The sequence below is a fragment of the Panthera tigris genome, chromosome D1, assembly GCF_018350195.1.
Source record: "Panthera tigris isolate Pti1 chromosome D1, P.tigris_Pti1_mat1.1, whole genome shotgun sequence".
In the NCBI taxonomy this organism is placed as follows: domain Eukaryota; kingdom Metazoa; phylum Chordata; class Mammalia; order Carnivora; family Felidae; genus Panthera; species Panthera tigris.
Genome location: NC_056669.1, coordinates 67,871,096 through 67,895,666, shown reverse-complemented (window position 1 = coordinate 67,895,666; position 24,571 = coordinate 67,871,096). Strand labels below are relative to the sequence as shown.

Below are 24,571 nucleotides of genomic sequence, written 5' to 3'. Positions count from 1 at the left end.
TTTTAATGTTTATTTTCGAGAGAGAGAAAGAGAGACAGAATGTGAGCAGGGGAGGGGCAGAGAGAGGGAGACACAGGATCTGAAGCAGTCTCCAGGCTCTGAGCTGTTAGCACACAGCCCGACGCGGGGCTCAAACCCACGAACCGTGAGATCATGACCTGAGTCGAAGTCAGAAGCTTAGCTGACTGAGCCACCCAGGCGCCCCACATTCCTGTCATTTACATTGAGTCATTAAACACTTCCTCCCTAAACACCCAGAATGAAAAACCAAACTCCCCAAAGGGCAGCTCCGTAGCAGTAAATGCTGGAATCTTTCCCTCCTGAGGATGGCAGAACCCCTTGGGGTCACCCAGAGAGGAGAGCAGAGGAGAGTTGTTCAGGAAACCATGGAATCTCTCACCCACTTTCTTCTGTTCTCACCACTGGTCGGTGAGAGACCAGCTGCCACCAAAGAGGAACATGCTAAACCACTGGAGAAAAGCATTTTAAGTGGGTGGCATGCCCACGTATCTGAAGAAGTTGGCCAGTGACAAATCTCAATGATGTGATGTGGAAAGTCCAGCCACAGGGAAACAGCCCGAATTTTCCATAGTCTCATGATTCAAGGCCTCCCTGAAGAGGGAGCAGGCACAAAGGACAGTAAGAGCCCACTGCCTTGCAAGTATGGTCAGGACGGAAAATGTCCTGGCTGGAAGACAGAGGAAGGCCTGAGCCCCAGGCCCTTGGGTGCCTGGGAGGCTAGAGGTGCGTGGAGGCCAGCAGACTCCATCCTTTTCAAGTCCTGGAAGCCGTGGGACATAGGCTCATTCCCACATGCACAAGTTTCCCCACCCAGCACTCTTTTGTTTTTCCCATTGCTTACAGGCCCTGTGTTTCTCCCGACAATGTATACAGGGACCTCCTTCCCCAGAGAGAACACACACCCAGCAGCAGAGAGGCCAGTCGTCCCACTCAGTGCCTGCCTGGCAGAGCTGCTCCCCTCCCCGCGAGTGCTTTGCTAAGATTGGGAGGATGAAAGGAAAAAGAATATTCACTGAGCACCTACTATGTGCCAGGTGCTGTGTGACCATTTCATACATGCTCTTTTCCTTAACTCTTACCAAACCCGCCTTAAACGGGGTGCTGGCTCCCTGTTAAAGACCAGGAAGCACAGGGTGACCAGCCAAGGCCACCCAGCATGGAGGTGGCAGAGCTGGGATTTGGAAATAAGTGTTTTACTTCAAAGCCAAGGCTCCTTCTGGACGACACCACCTTCCAGAAGGGCCAGATGGGAGGCCTCTGACAGCAACGGAATGTGGGGCGCATGCCGTGATAGGTGGCCACACTCACCACCTTTCATCTTCCTGGCGACGTAGTCCGTTAGGTTTCCCCATTCTCATTTTGCAGGTGAGGAAGCTGTGGCCCAGGGATGTTAGGTGACTTACCCAGGCTCGCCCAGCAAGGAGGACTGAGGAAGGAAGCAGACCTGGGGAGCTTACCCTGGGGGGAGCGGATCCTTCCAGAGCGCGGGGGCTAGGTCTCAGCTCCGTGTGGCTGGACTTCTCGGCACCGGCGCCTCGGGGTGTCGGGCGCAGGAAAGCTGGGTGTGCCCACACCACCTTGCATAGACCACTGCATGCAGCCACAGCTTTCCCCCCACCCCACCATCCCACCACGGGGAAGCACAAGAAGATGCGGCCCCTCATGAGCAGGAGGCTAGAGCATGTGTTTTCCACACCTGAAACATATTAAGGCCTTTTCCAGGCTCATTAACATAAGCAGTTCAACTTGGAAGGCTTAACAATTCCACAAGCCCCTTTTTAGCCCTCAGTGTGGTAGAACTTTGTGGGTAGTGTCGGGAGAAGAGAGGATAATTGCTAAGGGCAGGAAAGGGGCCAGGACTTGGGGTTTGGAAGCTCATTCAAGGCCCAGGATGAATGCCAGGCTGGTTCCCCCACCCAGCGGCCTGGCAGAGGGCAGGGGAAGTGACTTTTTCTGCAGGGGGGAAACAACTTTGTGTTTGTTTCATGCTGCTTTCAATTTTCTTTTTTTTTTTTTTTCCTATTAAAAAAAAAAAAAAACAACTTGAAGGGACTCTTTGAGATGTGTTTTTAAAAGAGGGCCTGACATTTGAGGCACTAAAAGCCGTGCTTTTTATTTTTAACCTTGGATATGCATGAGGATCACCTTCTTAACCTGGATAGAACTCTTGGGGGAAAAAAAATACACACTTGTCTTCACGGACTTCGAAATCAAAGTGGTGCTTCCCTCAATCTTGAGTGTAGGCAACAAAGCACAGTGTTATTAGCAGTGCCTTTGTGAGCAATACCAATTTTAAATTCTCTTCCTGTTGCTGCAGATGCTTTGAAACAGCATCTACAGTCACCACTATTTAGAAATTAAGGTCATCATCAGGCCTGCCAGTAGCTCTCACTTACTGAGTGTGTTAGTAAAGAAACTCGTGACACACTGTATCTCAAAATACTTTGCTAATTGTATTTCAGTGCAATCACTTTCCTTTGTAGTCTTGTGTGTTTTCCTTTATTCACCATGCCTTATTCTGAGCGAGGGTCCATGGGCTTCATTCAGCTGCCATAGGAGTCCATGGCACAAAAAAGCTTAAGGCCCCCTATTTTGAAAAAGGCCAGTGGCCAGTCACACTGGGGCCTCTGAGTCATTCGGATTTAGACACAACCTGTTAGGTGGAGAGTTTACTGAAAGGGATCCATCTGTTGCATTTTCTGGAGTGGAATCCCCACCATCGTAGACGGGACTAAGCCCTGAGGCCCAGAGTAGTGCCGGCCTCCATCCAGGTGGTCTGAATCCTAAGGACTGTGAAGATCCATCTGCAGGAAACTGAAGTTTGAACAAATGCTGGTCACCAACATTGCGGGGCTCTTAAAAATGCTGGGATTGGGGTCCATCTCGGATGTAGGTGTGCCCAGGTGCTCCCCAGATCTGCTGTTTGATGCCTGTGTGGCCCAGAAGGGGAGCTGCTTGGGACTCCAGCAGAGGTCAGCCTCTGTCTGGGGAGGCCAGAGACCTTTGTCGTGGCTCGGCAGGGTCAACTGCCTCCTGAAGTATCTCCTGACCTCTGGCTCCCTTGGGGGCCTGCTCATTGATGGCTCAGCCCGAGGATACTGAAAAGACAGCCTGCTGGAGATGTTCAGTGTGTCAGGGGGATCACTGCACTGCCCCGGAGCCTTTTGTCCCTCAGAGAAGACCCCACTCGCTCCACTGACGACTCCAACCCCATGCCTTTGGGATGGACGAGAAGAGAAGGTGCTCTGGTCTCCACCACCCGCGGTTCTCTCCAGTGTATGTGCTTAGGGACCGAGTCTGAGAACACCAGCCTCTGAGAAACCGGATCTCGTATAGGCACCATTTCCCACGGCTAAGAGTAAGAAGGAACGGGACACATCTATTCCTTCCCAAGGCAAAGGAAAATCATTACGAAGGGATTGGGTTAGGCTGAGTCAGCTCACTGACTCATAAAAAGAGTAAACAAGATACCAACCGAGTAAATACTGTGAGACTCTATCCATCCCCAACGATGGAGGCAGGGTGGTGAGCGTAACCAAGATATGACTAAGCAGAAAGAACACTCTCAGAACCCAGTTAGCTTTTGGTAATTACTGAAAAACCTAGCAGATGTTTGCCCCCTACCCCTGAAACCTGCCCTATTCCTACTCTTCATTTCCTGCATTACTATCCTTCCCCCCACTGTGTGAATGAATGATCACACAACCAGTCACATGGACAATACCCGGGTTAGTGAGCGCCAGTAGACGACCTGGATGTGACTGAGCGTTAGCCTATTAATTGCTTTGTTTGAAGCAAGGTGATTTCATCAGAAGCTGTATAAGATGTCTGAGGGTGAGGACACAAAATCCCGGCTACCCCACAAGGCCCTGACTGGCTCCCACCCGCCACGGTCGCATGGGAGCATCATCCTGATCTGCTCCCGAGGCACTGCTGTGGCCTCTAGTCATCACAGCAGTGTGAAGGCCCAGGACACCACTGCCAAGGGAACGGCATTGCTGTCCTCCAAGGCTGAGTGCTATTTGTCTGGGGCAGATGCCAGCACCAAGGGGAGCTCTGGTTCTGGCTGCATGTGTCACAACGAGTGGCCAAGGCTCGGCAGGACTAGAGGCGAAGGGATGCGGGATGTGGATGAAGACGTGAGCCAGACAGCTACGTCTGTTCACAACTGGAAAAGGAGGAAGAGGAGGGCGGTGGAGATTTGCCTGAAGCAGCAGAATTTGAAGATGAGAGGCCGGGAGGGGTCAGGCAGCATCGACCCTTCAGAGTGACGCCAAAAACCTGCCTTCCCGTAGACATTCCTGTCACGGCTTCCTGGAGCCGTCTCCTAGGAAACCTGCCTGCGGCAACCCCCATCCCTCTCCCCCCAAGGAGGACTGCTCACAATGCCGCTTCTCCTTCCAGACCCCTGACCCGTAGCCAAGGAGCCTGGAGGGCCTGCTGTCGCTCCCCAGACGTTGCTTGTGACACCTGCCGTTCATTGCCCAGAACATTTATTTCAAAAGACAGAAAGCACAGGGACACCGGGGTGGCTCAGTCGGTTAAGCATCCGACTCTTCATTTTGGCTCAAGTCACAGTTTGTGAGGTTGAGCCCCGTGTTGGGTTCTGCACATTGACCGTGTGGAGCCTGCTTGGGATTCTCACTCTCCCTCGCTCTCTGCCCTCCCCTGCCCATGCTCTCTCTTTCAAAATAAATGAATTAATTAAAAAAAAAAAAAACAAAACACCAGAAGGCACAAAGATCCTCCATGGATCTCTCTTCCAGCACCGTGGGGTCATGACTAGGATTGAGGGGTGGCCTCTTCCTCAGAGACCAATCAGGACCACAGGAGGCACCCCCAGCCGCCAACCCCAGAGACTGAACATCAACAGGGATTGGTATTTTCTGAAAATCACTTGAATTCATAGAAATGCTAGCTTTGGTGGACTTTGAAACAGTGAGTGGAGCCATCCAGCCAAGGAAAACGGCATCAAACCTGCTTGGCCTGGAGGGAAGCCAAGGGCCAAAGAGGCTGTGCTGTGGTCACGGCCAGAGAGGGCCAAAGTGGAGATCAAAGATTCCTGACATCAGCCACCAGGCTCTGAGGCAAGTAAGCAGAGGGATGTGGAATTGGCTGCCTCGCTCTAAATGGCTGCCTGAGGTTGCCGCAGGGGAGCGGGCCCAGCATAAGCACCGGCAGCTTTGGGAAGCACTGCTCTAGTTGTCTGCCCCCCCCCCCCCCCCCCGCCCAGTGCTGTATAACAATATTTGTTATGCTCACAACGAGGGGTCAGGGATTTGGAAAAGGTGCGGCGGGGATGGGTCATCTCTGCTCCACACTCTGGGAGCTCAGATTTGAAGCCAGGGGTGACTCAGTGGCTACGGCCAGAATCATCTCGGGGCTCTTCGCATTCAGCTGCCAGCTGCCAGCTGGGACGCTAGCTGGTGCTGCCGGCCTCTCCATGAAGCCTGAGCTTCCTCCCTACATGGAGGCTTGGCCCAGAGGCCGTCTGGAGAGGGGGAGAGCTGAGCAGAAGCTGCTTGGCCTCGTAGGACCCAGCCTTGAAGCTCACGCAGTGTCACCCCCTCCACCTTCAGTTCAAGTGAATCCCTAGAGCCTCTGTGCTCTCTCGGGGTGAGGACGGGATGATTTGGTAGTGGGTATGCTGCTCCTCCAGTTTCTCCTACTTCTCATTTCTGGAAACAATCCCTGGGCTCAAAGATTCCATAAGTGCTCTGGGTGAGAAGATGCTGGTGACTCACGTAAAGGTCTCAGGGGGTTTTGGGGACTGAGGCAGTTCCCAGCTTGGGTTGCCTAGTGACACCAATGACCGAGCAGCCAGGGGTCATGTTGGCCAACCCAACAGAGAGAAAAGCTCCCCCTGCAACCTGAATCTAGGCTTTTGCACTGGGAGTCTAGACAAGTCTTACAAACTTCCGTTGGTTCTTTGAGACTAAATGCCTTCCTCTCTTCACCCAACTTCTACTGGGGTGGATAGAGGGCTAGGGGGGTACCAAGGAGACAAGTGCTAGCTTCCCGGTGGGGAGAGTCAGGGAGGGCTTCATTGAGGAGGGCACACTTGTGCTGCTTCTTAAAGATGAATCAGTGAGGACATTCTAGAAGTTGGAACTAAGATTGGATCTTAGGGGGGTGGTAGGAAATCCGACAGGAAAGCAGATTGGGAACTGTTACAGGCTCTGTATGCCATGCAAAGTTTAGACTGCAGGTTATGGTTGGCAGGGAAGGTAGAAAGACAGTGAGTTGCAAGGTAGAGTGTCCTTAGGGTGAAGGTCTTGTGGGGACTCACAACCTTGGTGAATTTACTAGAATCCAGGACCCTTGAGCCCTGTACATCCAGAGACTGGGCATTCTTGGCCCTCTTGCCAACTATATCTCGAGCCTCACTGGTGCATAAACCAAAAAGCAAGGTTGTTAATTTGCGAAAGTGAGGAACGCCTCTTTGCAGTGGCAGAAACATTGAGACCCCATCCAGGACACCCCCTATCTGGTGCCGAGGTCCTGGGGAGCCAGGTTGGCTGTCTGAAGGTTGCTGGATAAGAATTCAAGCCATGGGAAGACAGTATTACGGAGGGCAGTTCACAGGTTCCAGGCGCTGCCTGCTGCAGCCAGAGTGAGAGACCCCACCACCTGAACCCCGGGCGCCCCCTCCCAGGTCACTGGGGGACACACCTGTGTTTTTACTCACTGCCCCCTTGTCACATCATTTTATTATGCTAGTGTCACAGATGCAGTCTGGCCGTTCCCAGGCCTGGAGGGCAGCTTGTCTCCTTCTGTTAGGTGTTGATTGAATTAGTTGCTCGTCTGCTTGTCTGCTTTCTCGAGGGCTCTGCTGGGGCTTTCCGAATCGCTGTGATTGGGATGTGCATAATCAGGTTTGTGTTTTAGGAAGATAATTCGGGCTGCAGCAGGAGCCTGGAGGAGAGGCTGGCAGCCAGCCTCTTCGCTACAAGAATGGTGCCGGGAATGAGGTGTGACCTCAGTAGGTGGGTAGGGCCCTCTGTGAGGGCCATCAAGCCCTCCCTTGTTGGCGAGGCGGCGTCACTTTTGTGTTTGAGTCTGAGAGGGAGCCCCTCTCTCCCAATTTCCAGGCCCTAGAAGGAGCGGGGCAGGGATAGAGACCTCTCGGGGCAGGAGCTGGAAGGAATGAAGCCTGCTTTGTCTCTCTCTGGCACTCAGCGTCTCCTCCTGGGATCCAGTCCGGATTCAGTTCCTGGGAACCTGGCAAGAACCTGGCTCTCTGCCTGTTACTGGAAGCATTTCTCCTAGAGTCCCCTGCCTGTTACTGGAAGCATTTCTCCTAGAGTCCCCTTAGAGTTCAGCCTGAACGGGGCACTGGGGCTGCAGCCACCACAGGCCTGTGGGTCCTCAACAGAAATAGCAGGACAGGGAGGGGCTACTGCCAATGGGGCCCAGCCTAGCCCCGCCTCCGCTTCCCTGAGACGAGGGCGCAGTGGCGCCCCTGTGACTGGAAAGCACAAGGGGAGGTGGGCTGTATCCCCCAGTGGGTGGGAGAGACAGAGCAGCTAGGAAAGTTGGGGTTCAGTTGCACGATTTGTGCCTTTCCTGGTACCAGGGATTGTGCCCCCCTCTTCTGTTGGGGATCTTCTTACCCAGGAAGGAAATGCTCACGGGTGGAGGGCAAGGCTGGCTGGGAAAGGCAAGGCCCCGCAGGCTTCTGGATCCTGGCTCCCATTTCTTGTCTGACCTAGCTAGGAGCCAGCAGGTCAAGGTTCACATTCCAACCTTGCTGCTCACAAGCTGTGCGGCTTTGGGCAAGTGCCTTGAGCTTTCTGTGCCTTTGTTTCCTTATCTATAAAACAGAAATAATAAAAGTACCTCTCTCAGCGGATTGTTGTGGAAATTACATGAGTCAGCATCTAGGGTGTAGGACAACTCTGGTGTACAGGAAACATGAGAAGTCCAGAAGCTGTGCCTGCACACACAGCCTCTGATGGACGGCCCAGACTCCCGGTGGTCCTCTGCTCCCAGCTGACGGCCCAGCGTCAAGAGGGGGCTCCCCGATGTCCTTGCTGGCTCATCCTCATGGGTATCTTTGAGGCCACCCTTTTCTGTGGCCACTGGTCCCTCCTTTTCATCCTCCTTCTGCCCAAGGCCAATCTCACTGTCTCTCCTCCAAGAAACACTCCTGCTGAGCTGATAGATTTGGCAGATGAAACACAAGATGTCTAACACGAAAGTAACTTTTAGTCTAAGTCTGTCCCATGCAATATTCGGGGCCTACTGTACGAAACTATTCTCCACGTATCCGAAATACAGATTTCACAGATTCATCCTGTATTTTAATTTGCTAAATCTGGCGGTCCTACCACTGTGAGGCCCCAAAACTAAGGGGTCTCATGCGGGTCCAAGCAAGGAGACAGTGGTGGGGGTCGGCGGGACTGGGTCCTTTCCTCATACTGGGGGACCTGGGAGGTGCTGCAGTCCTGGCTGCTGCGACGTTGTTGGTGCTTTGGGACCCGGAGTTCCTGGCAGGCTCCTGATGACTTGAGCAGGAGGCACCTCCTGCGTGTAGAGCGCCGACTGTGTCCTAGATGTGTCTGGCAAAGGTCAGACCCAGGCGAGGCCCAGGGGTCCCACCCCACTGTCTGCGGGGGTGGGGACGGTGCAGACCCCAGGAATGGCATGGGGTGTGGAGAGGGCTCCCCGCACGGTTTCTAACGTTGGTGGGGCAACGGTGCTCAGTTGGTTAGGGAGAGCTTGGGCACAGGAAGGAATTTCCTTTGGAATTAAATACGGGCGTGACTTTGACAGGGGAAACCTCACTCAGGCCTAAAGAATGTGCTGGGAAGTTCTGAGTGTGAGGCTGGCCGTCTCCCTTGACTGGCAGCATGACAGGGCCCCGGGTGGAGGAAAGGCTTTTGTCTGGAACACCCCGACTCCAGCCCTGAAGACCACCGGTGGGTGTGAAGGCTCCCTGGGCGGCTGGAGCAGCGAGGAGGCTGCCAGAGGGCCCAGGGTCAGGTGGCTGCATGTGCTGGGGGCAGGGGCAGGAGGAGAACGAGAATTGCAGGACTGTTTCCGGAACCATCCATGGCACTAAAGGGTCGGGAGCAGGTGTTCTCCACAGGTGGTGTGCCTGCCCAGCTGCGGGGTGCAGGCTCCTGTTTCATGGGCTGTGTGACTTGGGGAAGGAAGAATTGGGGGAATGGCACCAGGAGACCCACGCTTCTGCACACGTCGGAACTTCAGGAAAAGAATGGCTGGCGTTGGCTCCTGGCTCCTGCCTGGGTTTTTCCACAGGGTGATCTCTGCTTCGTGGGTCAGGCCAGAACTCTTGGTGAGGTTTGGGGCCCCCTACCTGTCCTGAGCTGGCTGAAAGTTTCCAGGGCAGGGTCCAGGAGAGGCTGGGGGCACCCTGCTGTGTTCGAGACACATGTGTGGTTTACAGGTTCCTGTGACTGGCCTGGTTTTAAGGTCAAATAAAGACCCACGGGGCAGGAAAGCCTGATTTGGCAGTCTCGTAGAGCTTGAAGGGAAGCTTCTTGCTGATTTCTCATGGCACCTCTCCTGATCTTGCACCAGGGCCCAGCCTTGGGGACCCTGCTGTCCTGCAGAGGCAGCGTCAGGGCCCCCTGCCTGCCTGCTCCCAGGGTCTGACCTATCTCCGTAGAGCACTGGGTTGGGCTCCAGGGTGAAACAGGAGGTGGTCTTATGGTGATGGATGAAGAGCCCTGGCTTGACCTGGTATTCTGGGCCTTTGCAGTTAGGAGAGGCATTCCATTAATGGGACAAAATGCACCGGCTCAAACTGAAGCTTAGAAGGTTGTTCAAGCCTTTTCATGGCCACCTTTAAGCTCCCGCTGTGAGTTAAGCATTGCAGATGGAGGTGCGCCCCGGGGGTTACGTCCTGGGGCCTCGGCACTGCTCTAAGCAGGTGCACCTGTCATCTCTTAAAAAAAAATTTTTTTAAACACATTTATTTTTGAGAGGCAGAGCGTGAGTGGGAGAGGGGCAGAGAGAGGGAGACACAGAATCCAAAGCAGGCTCCAGGCTCTGAGCTGTCAGCACAGAGCCTGATGCAGGGCTCGAACTCATGAACCGTGAGATCATGACCTGAGCCGAAGTCAGACACTCAACCGACTGAGCCACCCAGGAGCCCCACCTGTCATCTCTTTTAATCTGCATGACAACCTCACGAGGTTCACAATTTACAGATAAGCGAACCAAGGCACAGAGAGGCTCAGTAATTTGCCCAAGATCACCCAGCTTGTAAGTGAACCCATATTCAAGCCCAGGCATGGGCGCCAAACCTGTCTGCCCCTCATGCCACCCCAGGTACACTTGGCGCCGGCTGACCATGAGGGCATGGGGAAACAAGTAAGCCAGCAGCGTGGCGACTGCAGGGACGGGGCTGGAGAGGGGAGTGTGGGAGCGTGCACTCCACACAGGGACGGCTCTCCTGTATGCCCCTGACCTTCTGGTGTTGGCAGCCCCCAGTCCTGGGCAGATCAGGACGACTGTTCCCCATGGTCTGCTCTGCTCCACGGGAGCATCTCTGTTCAGAAGGGCCAGAGCTCAGACGATAGCCCCACATGCAGGTGGGTCATCAGTTTATTGCACAGACCATACCATCTGTCATCCTGGGAGCATTCAGGGCCTAGAACCCCATGCTCAGGGCCAGGAAAAGACCACTCACCCAAACCTCAAGTAACAAGTTGGGCCTGGGGTGCCAGAGCCTAGAACTTTCTGGTTGATGGGGGGTGGGGCTCAGCCAGGAAACCATGCTCTGGTCCCTGAGGTTCGACAGCCTTCAGAATATGCCAGTGCCTCCCCACTGGCCTCCTCTCTGTCACCTTCCCCCAGGGAAATGCTGACACTCAGGACAGAGGCTGAATGCGGTGGAATCTCCAAGATGGAGAAGATGTGGCCGTAGCTTGCTGGGGGCAGGGACTTGTGTTGGATTCCTAAGGGAACAAAGCACCTCAGCCTGGGTGACTCAGATGTATTCTCTTCCAGTTCTGGAGGCTGGGAGTCCCAGGTCGAGGTGTTGAGCCCGTTCCTTCTGAGAGCTGTGAGGGAAGGACAGGTCTAGGCCTCTCTCCTTGCTTGTGGATGGCCGTCTGCTGTCTCATATCAGCTTTCCTCCATGTGTCTCTGTGTCCAAACTTCCCTTTTATAAGGACACCACGTCCACCCTAATAACCTCATCTCAGTAACTCATGTGTAATAATCTTATTTCCAAATAGGATCCCCGAGGTACTGGGGTTAGGACTTCGGCGTATGAACTACAGGGCATACAATTCAACCCACGCTGGGCATTTGGAGGCAGCAGGTGCAGTGGGAAGAGTGAACCTTGGCTTGTGTGGGAAGATCTGACAAACTTGGGTTTACATTATCTTGGGTTTTCAAATGCTATCAGCGACTTTGGGCTCTGAGCCTCAGTTTCCTTACCTGCAGAATGGAGGTTGAGAAAGAGTTCATCTGTTCATCTGTTCATTCTTCCTGTATCCTTTTCATGAATGGCAGCCAAGCCCATGCTGGGGGGTACGTCATGGGCGCTGACCTCACAGGGTGCTGCGAGGACCAGGGAACCCACCAAGGCTCAAGTGAGTGCTGGCACAGAGTAGGTGCTCTCCGAGCATCCACCGCCGTCCTCTCCCCTCCAGCCGTGGCGCAAAAAGCTCTGGAGACGAGCAAGTTTCTGTCGGTGGAGGACCCCTGGGCCTCCATTCCGTGTGTCCTCACTCCTTCCCAGGCAAGGAGTTAGGCCTTGGGCTGGAGCAGACACCATGGATGGCCCTGGTCACGAGAACGAGACAGTCTGGGGCTCCCAAGGAGAGTGAGCAGTGCCCCTGGCCAGGGTGGGAAAGCCCAGCGCGGTAGCACAAGGTTCCACAGAGAAGCCACATGCTGCTCGCCTTGCACGTGTACTGAGGAAAGCCTGACGGGGCTCCTGTGCTCTTTTCTCCCCACTGCTCTGGGCTTCTGCCTCCTCAGAGCCACTCTCCTCTGATAAACGCTGAACGCAAAATCAAAGACGCAGAACAGCACCTTTGCCATTTTCCACTATTTCATGATCGTGTCGACGCACCGGGGTTGTTTCCAGGCCCGGCATCCTGCCAGATCTCTGGTGTGCTCCCCGCCTGCCCCACCTCCCACAGCATCTGAACTGAGCCCTGCGGGGCCTCTGGCCAGAGCTTTCTAAATATAGCTCCGTCCTTCTCCAGACTGCACAGACCAGATCCTCGGAATGGCTTCTGTCCTGACGGCCAGCCTGTAGGCTGTTTGTCAGTTGGGAGGGAGGAGCGGCACAGACGGGGAGTGGCCAGGCCTGGAGAGGAGCCCCAAAGCCAGGACACCAGCGACCCGAGACCCAGATGCCCAGGGGCCATGGCCTTCACCCTGAGTTCCTGTCTTCTGTCACTGGGGAGGTGTGTCCCTGGCAGGCTGTGCTGAGCTGTGACTGAGGGACAGGACACTGGTGAGGCTGAAGAAAGAGAAAAATGGTGATCTTCCTAGGAGGTGGAAAGAGCCTGCCTGGAGGGTTGAACTCCTGACTTCACGTCTGAGCTGGGTGACTGAGCGGATCCACCACCTTAAACCTCAGCTTCTTGGTCTGTGAAATGGGGGTAATAAGACCCTGTTGAGGGGCTTAAAGAGAGTTTGTGCCGAGTGGCAGGCACCGGTGGGCCTGTTGTGCCAGGGCTGTTACGGCTCTGAAGGACACTCTGTGACATCTCATCCCAGCTGCTCTGTGGCACTCAGGTGACCCCGACAGTCTACACTGCTGTGTGTCTTTAGTTTTGCCTTGGTGTAGCATGAGTTCCCTCTTCTGGTCCTAATGGTCCAAGAGGTACCCCAAGCCCAGAACCTCCACGGCCCTTTAGATAGGGAAGCAGCCAAGCCTTCAGAACTCACCTCCTCAGCCATCCTGCACCTAGCTGGGTGCCGAGGCCCCCTTAAGACATCGGCCCACATGTGGGCAGGGAAGAGGAGCTGAAACTACTAAAAAGAATAAAATCCTTCGGATGCCTGAGTGGCTCAGTTGGTTAAAGCATCAGACTCATGATTCCAGCTCAGGTCACGATCTCACGGTTTGTGGGTTCGAGCCCGCTTCAGGCTCTGCGCTGGCAGTGTGGAGCCTGCTTGGGATTCTCTCCCTCTCTCTCTGCCCCTCCCCTGCTTGCCCGCTCTATCTCAAAAAAATAATTTTTTTTTTTTTTTTTAAGAAAGAATAGGGGCACCTGGGTGGCTCAGTTGGTTAAGCCTCCGACTTCGGCTCAGGTCATGATCTTACGGCCCATGGGTTTGAGCTCCACGTCGGGCTCTGTGCTGACAGCTCAGAGCCTGGAGCCTGTTTCAGATTCTGTGTCTCCCTCTCTCTCTGCCCCTCCCCTGCCCACACTCTGACTCTCTCTCTCTCTCTCTCTAAAATAAATAATACAAAAGAAAAAAATTTTTTAAGTAATAAATCCTGGATTTCTCAGCTCCAGACTTGGCTCTACTTAGGAGGCACCAACCCATGTCCACCACACTCCCCACCTCCCATCTACTCAGTTTTGTTTAAGGTGGGAGGACCTGACCTGTTCCCAGGATAGTTGGGTCCTTGCCTCCTGCAGTTAAGAGTCTTTAGTGGAGACACTTAAACTAACAACTGTTAGGATCAGGCATAAGGCAGGGTAAAGATAGGAGTCAGAGGCTAAAAAATTGTGCAGTCAACGGCTTTATTTGGGAACTAAGGTCTCGGGCGAGGTTCCATGACTCAGGGAGAGAGAGAGAGAGGAGTCAGGGAAGTCGCTCCCAGGTGTGGCGGGGTGGGGTTTTTAAGCTGCAGTGGTTCCGGGTTTAGGTCCGGGTGGGTCTTTTTCGCGTCAGGTCGTGCTCGGTGATTGGTTGACCTCCAATTCATTCTGGCAGCTACTACGGGCTTTTCGTTGGGTTGCTCTGGCAAGATGGCCGTCCCCTCTACTGTGGTTCCAAGGACATCCTAACAACAACCTTCTATGGAAAGCCTGATCTTCATACAAGGAGAAGCCACTCTGCTCCAGGAACTTTACTCCTATTGGGTGTACAGGTCACTGCCCATGGATCTGACACTCTCTGGATCGAGATAAGTCAGGACTAGATAGCGAAATCCTCAAGTGTTTCCAGGGATAGAAACAGAGAGTTGCTGGTAGAGACAGCAGCCCCTGTTTAGACTTTCCTTCCGACAAGCTGGTCCCCTGGCAGGGGGGTTAGCTCTCCACGGGGATAAGGCATCAGATGGGCATGGGCTGTCCAGCTTTGTGTTGCTATGGCTACCATTCACAGAGTACTAACTCAACACAGCAGCCCTGTGAAGTGGGTCCTGTTATCACCCTCATTTTCAAAAGAGGTTGAATTAATATCCCAAGGTCACACAGGTACTCAGTGAAAAAACCAGGATTCAAAGTTTGTGCTTTTTTGGCCTTTATGATTTCTTCACACCTTGGAGTTCCAGGGTTTCCAGGATGATCACAGTTCTTAAAGAATAGTCGCCAGGGCTGCTGAGAGGACATACCCACAACCAACAAGCTGCCGGATTATTAGAACAAAAGCACCCGGCTTTCTCCAGGGGAAGTCATGCTGAACTAACTTACCAGAGCTCTCTGGTAGTTAGCAAAAACATGTCAGCAAAGGAAACCTGTAGGTTTAGTGTATTGAGGCTTTTCAGAAGTGTTTGGCAATGTTCCGTGCCAAAAATATTTTCATATCTGGAAGAAAATGAGTTGCTTTGCTGTGGCTTTGCAGAGAATGCTTTGTCATTAGGGTAAGGAAGATATTCCAAAGGATACATGTGCACCCCTCCTGATGGAGATTGGTAAATAGCAGTGCCTCCCAGGGATTGGTGCTAGTAAGGTTGTAGCTCATATATACATATTTATTTTTTTTAATATGAAATTTATTGTCAAATTGGTTTGCATACAACACCCAGTGCTCATCCCAACAGGTGCCCTCCTCAATGCCCATCACCCACTTCCCCTCCCTCCCACCCCCTATCAACCCTCAGTTTATTCCCAGTTTTTAAGAGTCTCTTATGGTTTGCCTGTACATATTTTTTAAATTAAAGATCTGGAAGAGGAAGCATATATAGAGGAAAATTCCAAGTCTGCAGGATTCTTGGGAAACGGGAAGCCAGATTAATGGAATGTGTATGTTTTTTGCTTTGGTTCCCAAATCCTTGCTAATGATCGGCATTTTGTTGGCCTGATTGCCACAGTAATAGTCAAGGGGTTTCATCCATTCCACGCTTAACTATCGCGTGCCCTCCATATGCCAGGCGCCGTGCTGGACACAGGCATGGATCGCACATAGTTATTCTGCTTCACAAAAGTGGAATTCTGCAGGTCCTCCATTTGCTCTTTTTATTTCTTGAGCCATTGTAAACAGTGCTACCGCATTCTTTGTAATGTCCGCCCTCTGGCATTTCCCTAAGAAGTGACCGCATATATGATCATTTAATTGGTTCCCTCTCATTGGGCTTTCACATTATTCCTGGATTACAATAAAATAACAGTATAGCCTTAAACATTCCTGTATTCCAGGACGCCTGGATAGTTCAGTCAAGTAAGCATCTGATTCTTGATCTCAGGTCTTGATCTCATGGTCATGAGTTCAAGCCCCGCATTGGGCTCTGCCCTGAGAATGAAGCCTACTTAAAAAAATAAAATCCATGGGGCACCTGGGAGGATCAGTCGGTTGAGCCTCTGACTTCATCTCAGGTCATGATCTCATGTTTGTGACTTCATGCCCCTCATCAAGCTCACTGCTGTAAGCACAGAGCCTGCTTCAGATCCTCTGTCCCCCTCCCTCTCTGCCCCTCCTCTGCTTGCACTCTCCCTCTCTCTCAAAAACAAATAAACGCTTTAAAAAAAAAATCCCTGTGCTCTGATATTTGTCCATATGGAGAAGTGTTTCTGAGGATAATCATCTGGAAGAGAAATTATGAGGTCGGGAGATACACATTTAAATTTTTTTATAGAAACTGATGAATTGCCTGCAGAAAACATCGAGCTCAGTTTTAATTACCCCCAAAGCATCTGGCAACGCCGATTTTCTCAAATCCCTACCAACATGGGATATTATAATGTTTCCTATCGCTGCTGTAACAACCATAAATTTGGTGGTTTTACAACAATATAAATTGATCATCTTATGGTTCTGGAGATCAGGAGTCCCACTCAAGACTCACTGGGCTGAAATCTTAAGAGTATCAGCAGGACTGAGATCCTTCTGGAGGCTCTAGGAGAGATAGATCTTTAGCCCATGGCCCTCTTCCATCTTCAAAACCAGTGAAGTCTGGAGTCTTTCTCACGTGGCATCACTCTGACACTGACCCTTCTTCTGCCCCCCACCTCTCCATTTTCAAAGCCCCTTATGACATTGAGCACACCTGGATAACCAGGAGTCTCTCCTTACCATCAGGTCAGCTGACTAGCAACCTGAATTCCACCTGTGTCCTTAATTTCCCCCTGCCTTGTAATGTGAGCATTGATCTCACATCAATGCTCCGGGTTCCAAGGAGTCGGACATTTGGGGAAGGGGTATTTCTCTGCCTACCACAGATATCATCAACCTTTTTAATTGGGTCCATTCTAAGTGAAAACATGCTATCCTGCTCTTTTAAGTCACATTTTTTCAAGTGTGAGGTTGAACATCTTTTTCTGTGTGAAGAGGCAGAAGGGTTTTTGTTTTCGTAAGTTGTCTGTGTCTTTTGTCTCCTTTTCTGTTAGTTTTTTGGGGGGTGGGGGATTGTTTTCAATGCAGTTAGAAGTTCTTGAGGGTAAGGACTTTTTCATATTCTTGTTTACATCCCAGTGCCTCAAGACATGGCCAGATTCAGAGAAACTACCCCCCGCCTGTTGGCTCTCCTTTCTTCTCTCCCACCCCATTCTCTTACTTCTCTGCTTTGGAAGCAGTGCCTGGACCTGGATGCTTCTGGCTGAGCCGAACGTGTCTAGGAGTGGGTGGTGGTCTTATGGCTTACTTACGGCGCCGTGGACTTCTCAGGCCGTGACAGGCTCTGGGGTTCAGACAGATTGGGGGCACAGCCCGTGACCCAACCCTGCGCTGAGGCAGCCCTCTGCCCCTTTCTGAGCCTGTTTTCTCACCTGTAAAAACCACGATGGTAGCATGCTGGCATTTTAGGGTTGCTGGTATGGAACAGGACAAATATTGACCCCTCCTTTTGAGAGCAAGGACCCCTCTCGCAGAGCTGCCCCACTTGCCTTGGGGAGGCCAGGAGGAAGCCCTACTAGGAGGACCCGGCAGGGTGCCAGCCCCAGAGGCGCTCCATGCCCCCTGATCCACCTCGTGGCTCCGCCCAACAGACAGCAGGTAGAGGTGGCTTTCCCCTGCCTCTGACCTAGAAACAGAGGTGCAGAGAGGCCACGGGGCCCCAGACGGCGTGGCTAGTTTGGTGTAAGGGGACTCTTCCCGACCAGCCCGCTCCCACGGCCTCCCTCTCTCCCCCGCTTCTCCAGCCAGCTGGGCTGCAGGGCCCATGCCAGCCGCCCTCCTCCTTCCTTTGGAAGCTAGCAGCTGCCCTTGCCTGGCAGCCCCAGACCCGGGACTCTGAGGAGGGGGGCCACGGGAACCCTCTGCGGCCCTTTCCTTCATGGTCAGCAGCCTGGGCTCCAGCCCCTCCTGTGCAGCCGCCTGGGGCTGGAACTCATTAGCTCTTTTATTAAATCCATCTGCTCTGCTTGGAGATGGCCCCGAGTCTCTGTGCTCCCCGCCCTGGGTATGTGAGCCGGGGGCTGCACACATTTGCCATTGTGTGAACTGGGTCCGCGTCCTGGAGGGGAGAGGCCCAAGGCGCCCTGTGTGGGCGAGGGCCCCGCCCAGCCTGGAGGGTGTGATACTGAGGAGCAGGAGTTCACATGGCCGTGGAGTGAGGGGGAGTCTGGAGAACCCTGAGCCTGGGGGGGGGGCGTGCTGGGATAAAATGGGACACTGCGGGTTTGCTGCTCTGCCTTCCGCTGATGAAGCCACCCCCTCCCCCTCCGCAGGAGTGCATCATTGATGAGGACTGCGGGCCCGCCAGGTATTGCCAGTTTGCTAGCTTCGAGTACACCTGCCAGCCTTGCCGGGACCAGCAGACGGTGAGTGTGCCCAGAGGCATCTGCAGCTGCAGCACCGGGGCTTGGGGGCTGAGCTGGGTCCCAGAGAAGGAGACCTGGGGAGAAGCCTTCCTGGAAGCCTTCTGTGGGGCTTTTAACCATGTCCATGCTTGGAAGAGCCTCTCCATGCGGCCCAATGGGGCTGACTCCTGGAGTGACGAGGAGGCCATCAGCAGACCTGCCACCACCCTCACTCGCCGCATGATCTCATGGGTGACAGAGGAGGGAGGGAAGGTGGGGACCGGGTACCTGTCATTCCCCCGGGGTAGACCCATCCCCGTAGATGCTGCCAGTGACACTATTGCAGCCCCCACCCTCCACCCTCCACCCTCCAGATCTCTCTCCCCATCTGCCCAGAGAGGGCGGAGGGAGGGCCGGAAGAAGCCAGAGGACTTCCCTGATAGAGATTCCACAGAGAAGCATGAAGCCAGGGAAGCGGGGACTCCCTCCACCCAACAGATGTTTTGGACAAAGCCATATGGGCTCATTGACTTTTCTTGTCCTTTTTCATTACTGAGGCAGTAATAACACAGCATGATAACAAGTTTGGAAAATAGAGGGCTTCTTCCTCCCCTGTCTGGTGCCCGCTGTGGTCAGGCAGCTGCAGGTGTCCCTCCAGCCTGCCACCTCCAAGTGTGACTGTGGGGCCCCGGTGTGCTCCGTGCTTGTCAGTCCCGCGTGCAGCTCCAGACTGTGGCACCCCCACGCCCTCCCCATCCAGATGGCCTTCTGGGCTTGGGCCTGGATTTAGTCAGCTGTCGAATCAGGCTGCTGCCTGCAGCTGTGGGCCATAAGCCACATTCCTTCCTGACCTAGGCGCCTAATAAAAAGGAGGCAAGGCACAAGTCTGTGGGGGACACACTGCGTCCTTTGCAAAATCTCAAGCTACATAGGAAATACTCCAGATACGTGACTCACCCCAGGTGCCATCTTTCCAGTGTTCTGACTCCTCCCATCTCACCAGCCCGGCTCCCATCTCTGCTCCCTTAACTTCCACTAAAAGCCCCCCAAGCCTCAGACCTCAGTTGCCTCCTCTGTATAATGGGAGCATGTGGTTAACCCACGTGTGGCATTTTCAGGGCTGGGGACAGTGACAGTACGTGAGCCAGCATGCTGTTGTTTGCCCGCAGCTCTGCACCCGGGACAGTGAGTGCTGTGGAGACCAGCTGTGCGTCTGGGGTCACTGCACCAAGGCAGCCACCAGAGGCGGCAATGGGACCATCTGTGACAACCAGAGGGACTGCCAGCCTGGGCTGTGCTGTGCCTTCCAGAGAGGTGGGTGGGCTCTCCACTGGGTACGGGGCAAGCCCTGTCTCAAGCTCCACCATCCTGGTCTTCCTAGGGCCCCATCTGTGCCAGAAACACCTTTGCAGGGTCCCACCTCCTTGGCAGGCTCCCAAACACTCAGGGTGCATCCCAGCCCCACAGCCTGGCCTGAGGCAGGCCCCCACCTAGAGCAGACCACCAGGTCTTCTGTCTGTGTCTCCTGTTGACACCTAGAAAAGTTAAATCCCTTCAGGATGCGTGAGCCCAGGGCAGGAGGAACAAGCCCTCTCCACTCTCCACCTCATTTCCCAGGCCCTGAAGGTAGCACCTGGCCGTGTCCTATCCTCTGAGGATGTCCCCCTTCTAGTCCTGTCTTCCATTTTCACTGGCCCTTGTGGGCAAGGTCGCTCAGGCTCTTCCCTCCTGTAGTGTTTCTGAAAATCTCTCCTTCAGCTGCCTCCCCAGTCAGCCTCTGCAGCCCCCAGCCCGCCTGGTACCTGCTGTCCCAGCCATTTTCCTCCAGGTCGGTGCTCCGTGTGGCTTCTCTGGCAGCTGTGGTTGCTCTGTTCTGTCTCATCAGACTCCTCTGTCTCCCTTCCAAGGCTTCCCCAGGCCATGCCCAACCCCCCGCCTCTGTTGCTGCTGTGTCCCAGCCTTGAGGGCCTTTCTTACACTCTTTATTTCTCCAGACCTTCGACCTCAAAACCGAGCACAAGCCCCCCCTCTCCAGGCAGTCCTCCCTAACTGCTCCAGCCTTCCAGACTCATTCCCTCCACAGCCCATTCTGCCAATTTGTTTCTTCTCATTTCACCTCTTTAATTTTAACCTCCACTTTGAGGTTGAGGGGCTGGAAAGTTGGGGCTCCACCCCATTTCTCTGCTTCCTTCTGTGGTACCTGCCTGCTTGATGCTGGGCACACAGGGGTGACTTTCCCCTGGCCCCAGGTCTCTTGTTTCCTGTGTGCACACCCCTGCCCGTGGAGGGTGAGCTGTGCCATGACCCCGCCAGCCGGCTTCTGGACCTCATCACCTGGGAGTTAGAGCCTGATGGAGCTCTGGACCGATGTCCGTGTGCCAGTGGCCTTCTCTGCCAACCCCACAGGTGAGGCCCCACCTGCCCTCCCTGTTAGAGGTTGAGAGCAGATGAGATGCCACCCAGTAGGATCTCAGGAGCAGAGGGGTGATGTGGATTTAGTTCAGGGTAGGTTTAATTTGAGGTGTCCTTGGGTCATCTGGATGGAGCATCTGATAGCAGTCAGATCTATCATTCTGGGGCTCGGGAGAAGGTGTGGCCAGGGGTACAAATGCGGAGCTCATCCGCATGGTGGTTGAAGCCTCATCATGAATAGGTGACCAAGGGAGACAGTGTAGAGGCAGAAGAGCTCCCGCCTAGGGAGCTGTGAAGGACAAGCTGAGAAGTTGCTGGCAGAGATGACTGAGAAGGCACAGAGGTAGAAGGGAAACTAGAGAGTGGGCCACCAAATTGGAGGGCACCACTGATGGTGTCATAAGCTGCCGAGAAACCGTGAAGGAGAGGTGTGGCCTCTGTGCAGTCACTCTCAACCTTCCCTCCAGCAGAACCCAGGGTGGCCGGGCAGACAGACAGAACTCCCTGGCCCTGTCTCGTGATATGACAGGCTCCACCCCGCCGTCAGGAATTGTTCCCACCAGGAGGCCCAGTGGGCAGGGGGCTGAGAGGGGTGACACATTGCCATGAACTGTCGGGCCCCCAAGTCCTCAGGGCCTGCCCCAGAGAGTCTCACAGGAAGACAGACCTCCATCAGAGGTGTGCAGCCATCCCTCTAAAAGTGGCCTTCCCTCAGCAATGTTTGTTAAAGTAAGATGTGGACGGGAAGGTGAGACTCCACTGAGATCTTAGCGGAGGGGTGAAGGTGAGTTCCAGGCGCGGGGCCTTTGTTTTCCTGCTTGGGTCTCCCCGTGTTGATGAGTCCAACTTAACATACCCTCTGCCTGCGGGGACACATGGCCCTCGGCTGAGTCCCTGTCCGGTCTCTCCCTAGCCACAGCCTGGTGTACGTGTGCAAGCCGGCCTTCGTCGGGAGCCGTGGTGAGGACGGAGAGAGCCTGGTGCCCAGAGGGGCCCCCAACGAGTACGAAGATGGCAGCTTCATTGAGGAGGTGCGCCAGGAGCTGGAGAACCTGGAGAGGAGCCTGTCTGTGGAAATGGCTCTCGGGGAGCCCGGTGCTGCCTCTGAGCTTCTGGAGGGAGAAGAGATTTAGACCCAGGCTTGTTTTGTGGGTAGACATGCAATAGAAATAGCTAATTTATTTCCCCAGCTGTGTCCTCTAGGTGTGGGCTTTACCGGGCTTTTTTCCACGGCCTCTTCCCAGTACATGTTCCCTCTGGCTTGAAACAAAATGAGGTGCTGTGTATTTGCCCAACACCCCCCCGCAGACTGTGCACGGTTCCCGTGCCTGGGGAAGATGGTGTATGGGAGGGTGGAGGGCTGCTAAACTGGTCCAGATCATTGGCTGCTTTGCCTCTGCTGGTTGGCACCTGGCACGTTTCATTTTGTTCTACATCCCTTGGAGAATTGTTGGAGGGGAGGCAAGGGGAAAGGATGCAGATTTCCCCATGATGGGTTTTGGGGAAGTGTTGACTCTTACACATGTGGAGAAGAGTGCCCTGCTTTGCAAACGTAAACCTGGTGAAAATGTAACAAGTGGCTTTTCCACGCATTTCTTCCCACAGGCACAGGCAGGCTGTGCCTTCAGCTGCTGTGGGTGACGTGTTCTGTGCACTCTGTGTTCCATGTGTCCCTGTTCTTTCATCAGTGTTACTCTGCTCCTACCTCTGTGCCAGGGGAGCAGTTCTGCATCACTTGCCAGTCCGGTGAGGAGGGTGGTGGTCTCCCCATCTGTCAGGATTTTGGTGTCTCAGAGACATCAAGTTGCTTGCCCAAGTCACACAGCTAGTGAAGATCAGAGCAAGATGCACCCAGGTGTGATTCCAAGCCCAGTGCTCTCCCCACCAGCCTCAGGGCCACAGAAAGCACTCCGTAAAAGGAGGGAGGATGGGTTTTTTTTTGTTTGTTTTTTGTTTTTGAGGCGTCTCTGGAAGTAAGGCCAACCTAGTTCACTGTAAGATTAAACTTCTACTGGTAGAAATAGCATTCTCCTCAGTGTGGGGGTGGCCATCATTCTAGTGGAGACCAGCGATATTGACGCTGTCCCCCTATGGCAGTTAGTTATGTTAGTGACTTTGAAAGTACTACGATTGGTGCATAAGATATATGTTAACTTGTCAGAAACAGTGATTGTAGGGCCAGGATTATAAATGAAATTTGCAAAATCACTTACCAGCAACTGAAGACCATTATCAACCACGTGGAGAAAATCAAACCAAGCAAGGCTCTATGAAATATGGTTTTAACATCCACACTGAGAGCACTGGACTGGATGCTATTCTGCAAATGGTATTTTCAGGTGCCATTGACTGTTTCCATCATGTATTCATCCAGAGTTAAATTTTAAAATTGCACATGATTGTATAAGCATGCTTTGAGTTTTAAATTATGTATAAACATCTATGTTGCATTTAAAAATCAAGCATAAATCACTTAGACGACTCCTTTATAGTTCTTGGATGTCTTCTTTCTTTTTGACTTTGAATAAATAAAATGGGAATGATCTGCATTGTCCAAAAACAAACAAAACCAAAAAACTCTTCCACGTAAGTGACTTTAACATTCAAGTGAAGCCCACCGGTTTTAGCATCAAAATATTTTAGAAATGTTCACTGCTTTTGTAAGGCATTAGTCTTAAGAGTGTCAATACTTCACTGTCTTCTGAAAGAGTAAATGGAATGTATATGACTCTTCTTTCCACTCAAATGCGGTTCTGGGCCAGAACATAGATCTTCAGAGACTATAATAATAAAAAGACAATATATTAAGGTCCGCTGGGGGAGGGGGCAGGCACCGGATTAGGCAGTCTACCTCTATCATCTCTAATCTTCATTGAATCCACGAGTATTTTTTCATTTAGCAGATGAAAAAAAAAAAAAAAAAGGAAGCTCAAAAATATTAAGTGATAGTGCTAAAAGTCAAATAAAAAACAGTATCTCGTACAGTCGGCCCAGGATATACTGATGATTTTAAGATCAAATATAGAGCTGATCTCTACTCAGTGTCAAAAGTCACCAGGACCACTCTACATCCTTACTACTCAACAGGTACTGACTGAGAGCCTACCTAGAACCAGGTGCTAAGATCTGCTGTGGGGCTGCCAGGTTGAGCCAGATAGGGTCCCTACCCTGGGCGCATCACAGCCTCATGAGAGATACACATTAAACCCAGCACCCACCAAAGCAGTCAACCCAATGTCAGAACGGTGATGGGAGCCCCAGAGAACACTCAGCTGCATGGGAATTGGCTCTCAGAGATCAGAGTTTATCAGGTGATCAGAAGGAACAGGAAAGGGCATTCTGAGCCAGGGCAGAGGGAGAGAGGTGAGAAAAAGGGATGGCACATAGAGGAAACTGCAAGTAATTCACAGCGCCTGGAAGGCAAGGTGAATTTGAACAAGCGTGTGGAAACGAGGCTGAAGGTTATTTTGTTCGGCAAAAATTTTGAGTTCCTACTGCGCCAGGCCCTACCTGCATGAGTACCAGGAGACCATGGTACATAAGATAAAGCTAAGTCCCTCCCTCACAGAATTTATGTGCGGATCCACCCTGCTCCCCTGTCCTCAGAGCCCACTTCCAGTGGGAAACTGCATTTGACAGAACACATTTGGCACCATTACTGGAAAAACAGAACCACTGCGTATTTCTCTCTCAACAAACCGGTACTCCTTAATTAAATGGGTTACCTAAGCATTATAAAAGAGGCTGAACACTCAGTGTGCCCTCTGTACTGGGGAAAGAGGCAGGTTGGGAGAAAAGAAAGCGGAAAGGAAGTATGTTCCCCACTTCTCAGGCAAGGCTGTAGGGTCCACTAATCAATCATTCCTGACCTGGTGAATTCTCAGGCTCTGACCGGTCAGAAGACCTGTTTCTCCAGTAAAGATGAGCTGGTGAGGGGATGAAGAGGCGTGCTGTCACGGGGAAGGGGCAGAGCATTTCTCCCCAGTGCTTTTTTGCCCTCCTAGCTTGGCCCCTAATGATCGCTGTGTGCTTTTCTGGATGGTCACACACACTTTCACACACTCTTGATCTTG

At 53.0% G+C, this 24,571-nt stretch overlaps 1 protein-coding gene across 1 annotated transcript in view; it reads left to right on the top strand.

Moving 5' to 3' along the window:
- DKK3 (dickkopf WNT signaling pathway inhibitor 3) overlaps nt 1–22,989 on the top strand; it is a 46,795-nt gene extending 23,806 nt beyond the window's left edge. The window contains exons 5-8 of the mRNA XM_042958735.1: nt 18,015–18,107; nt 19,256–19,400; nt 20,336–20,492; nt 21,412–22,989. Of these exons, the coding sequence (XP_042814669.1) occupies nt 18,015–18,107; nt 19,256–19,400; nt 20,336–20,492; nt 21,412–21,631 (615 nt within the window). The 3' untranslated portion in view covers nt 21,632–22,989. The remainder of the gene's footprint in view (nt 1–18,014; nt 18,108–19,255; nt 19,401–20,335; nt 20,493–21,411) is intronic.
- Nucleotides 22,990–24,571: the final 1,582 nt, after the last annotated feature.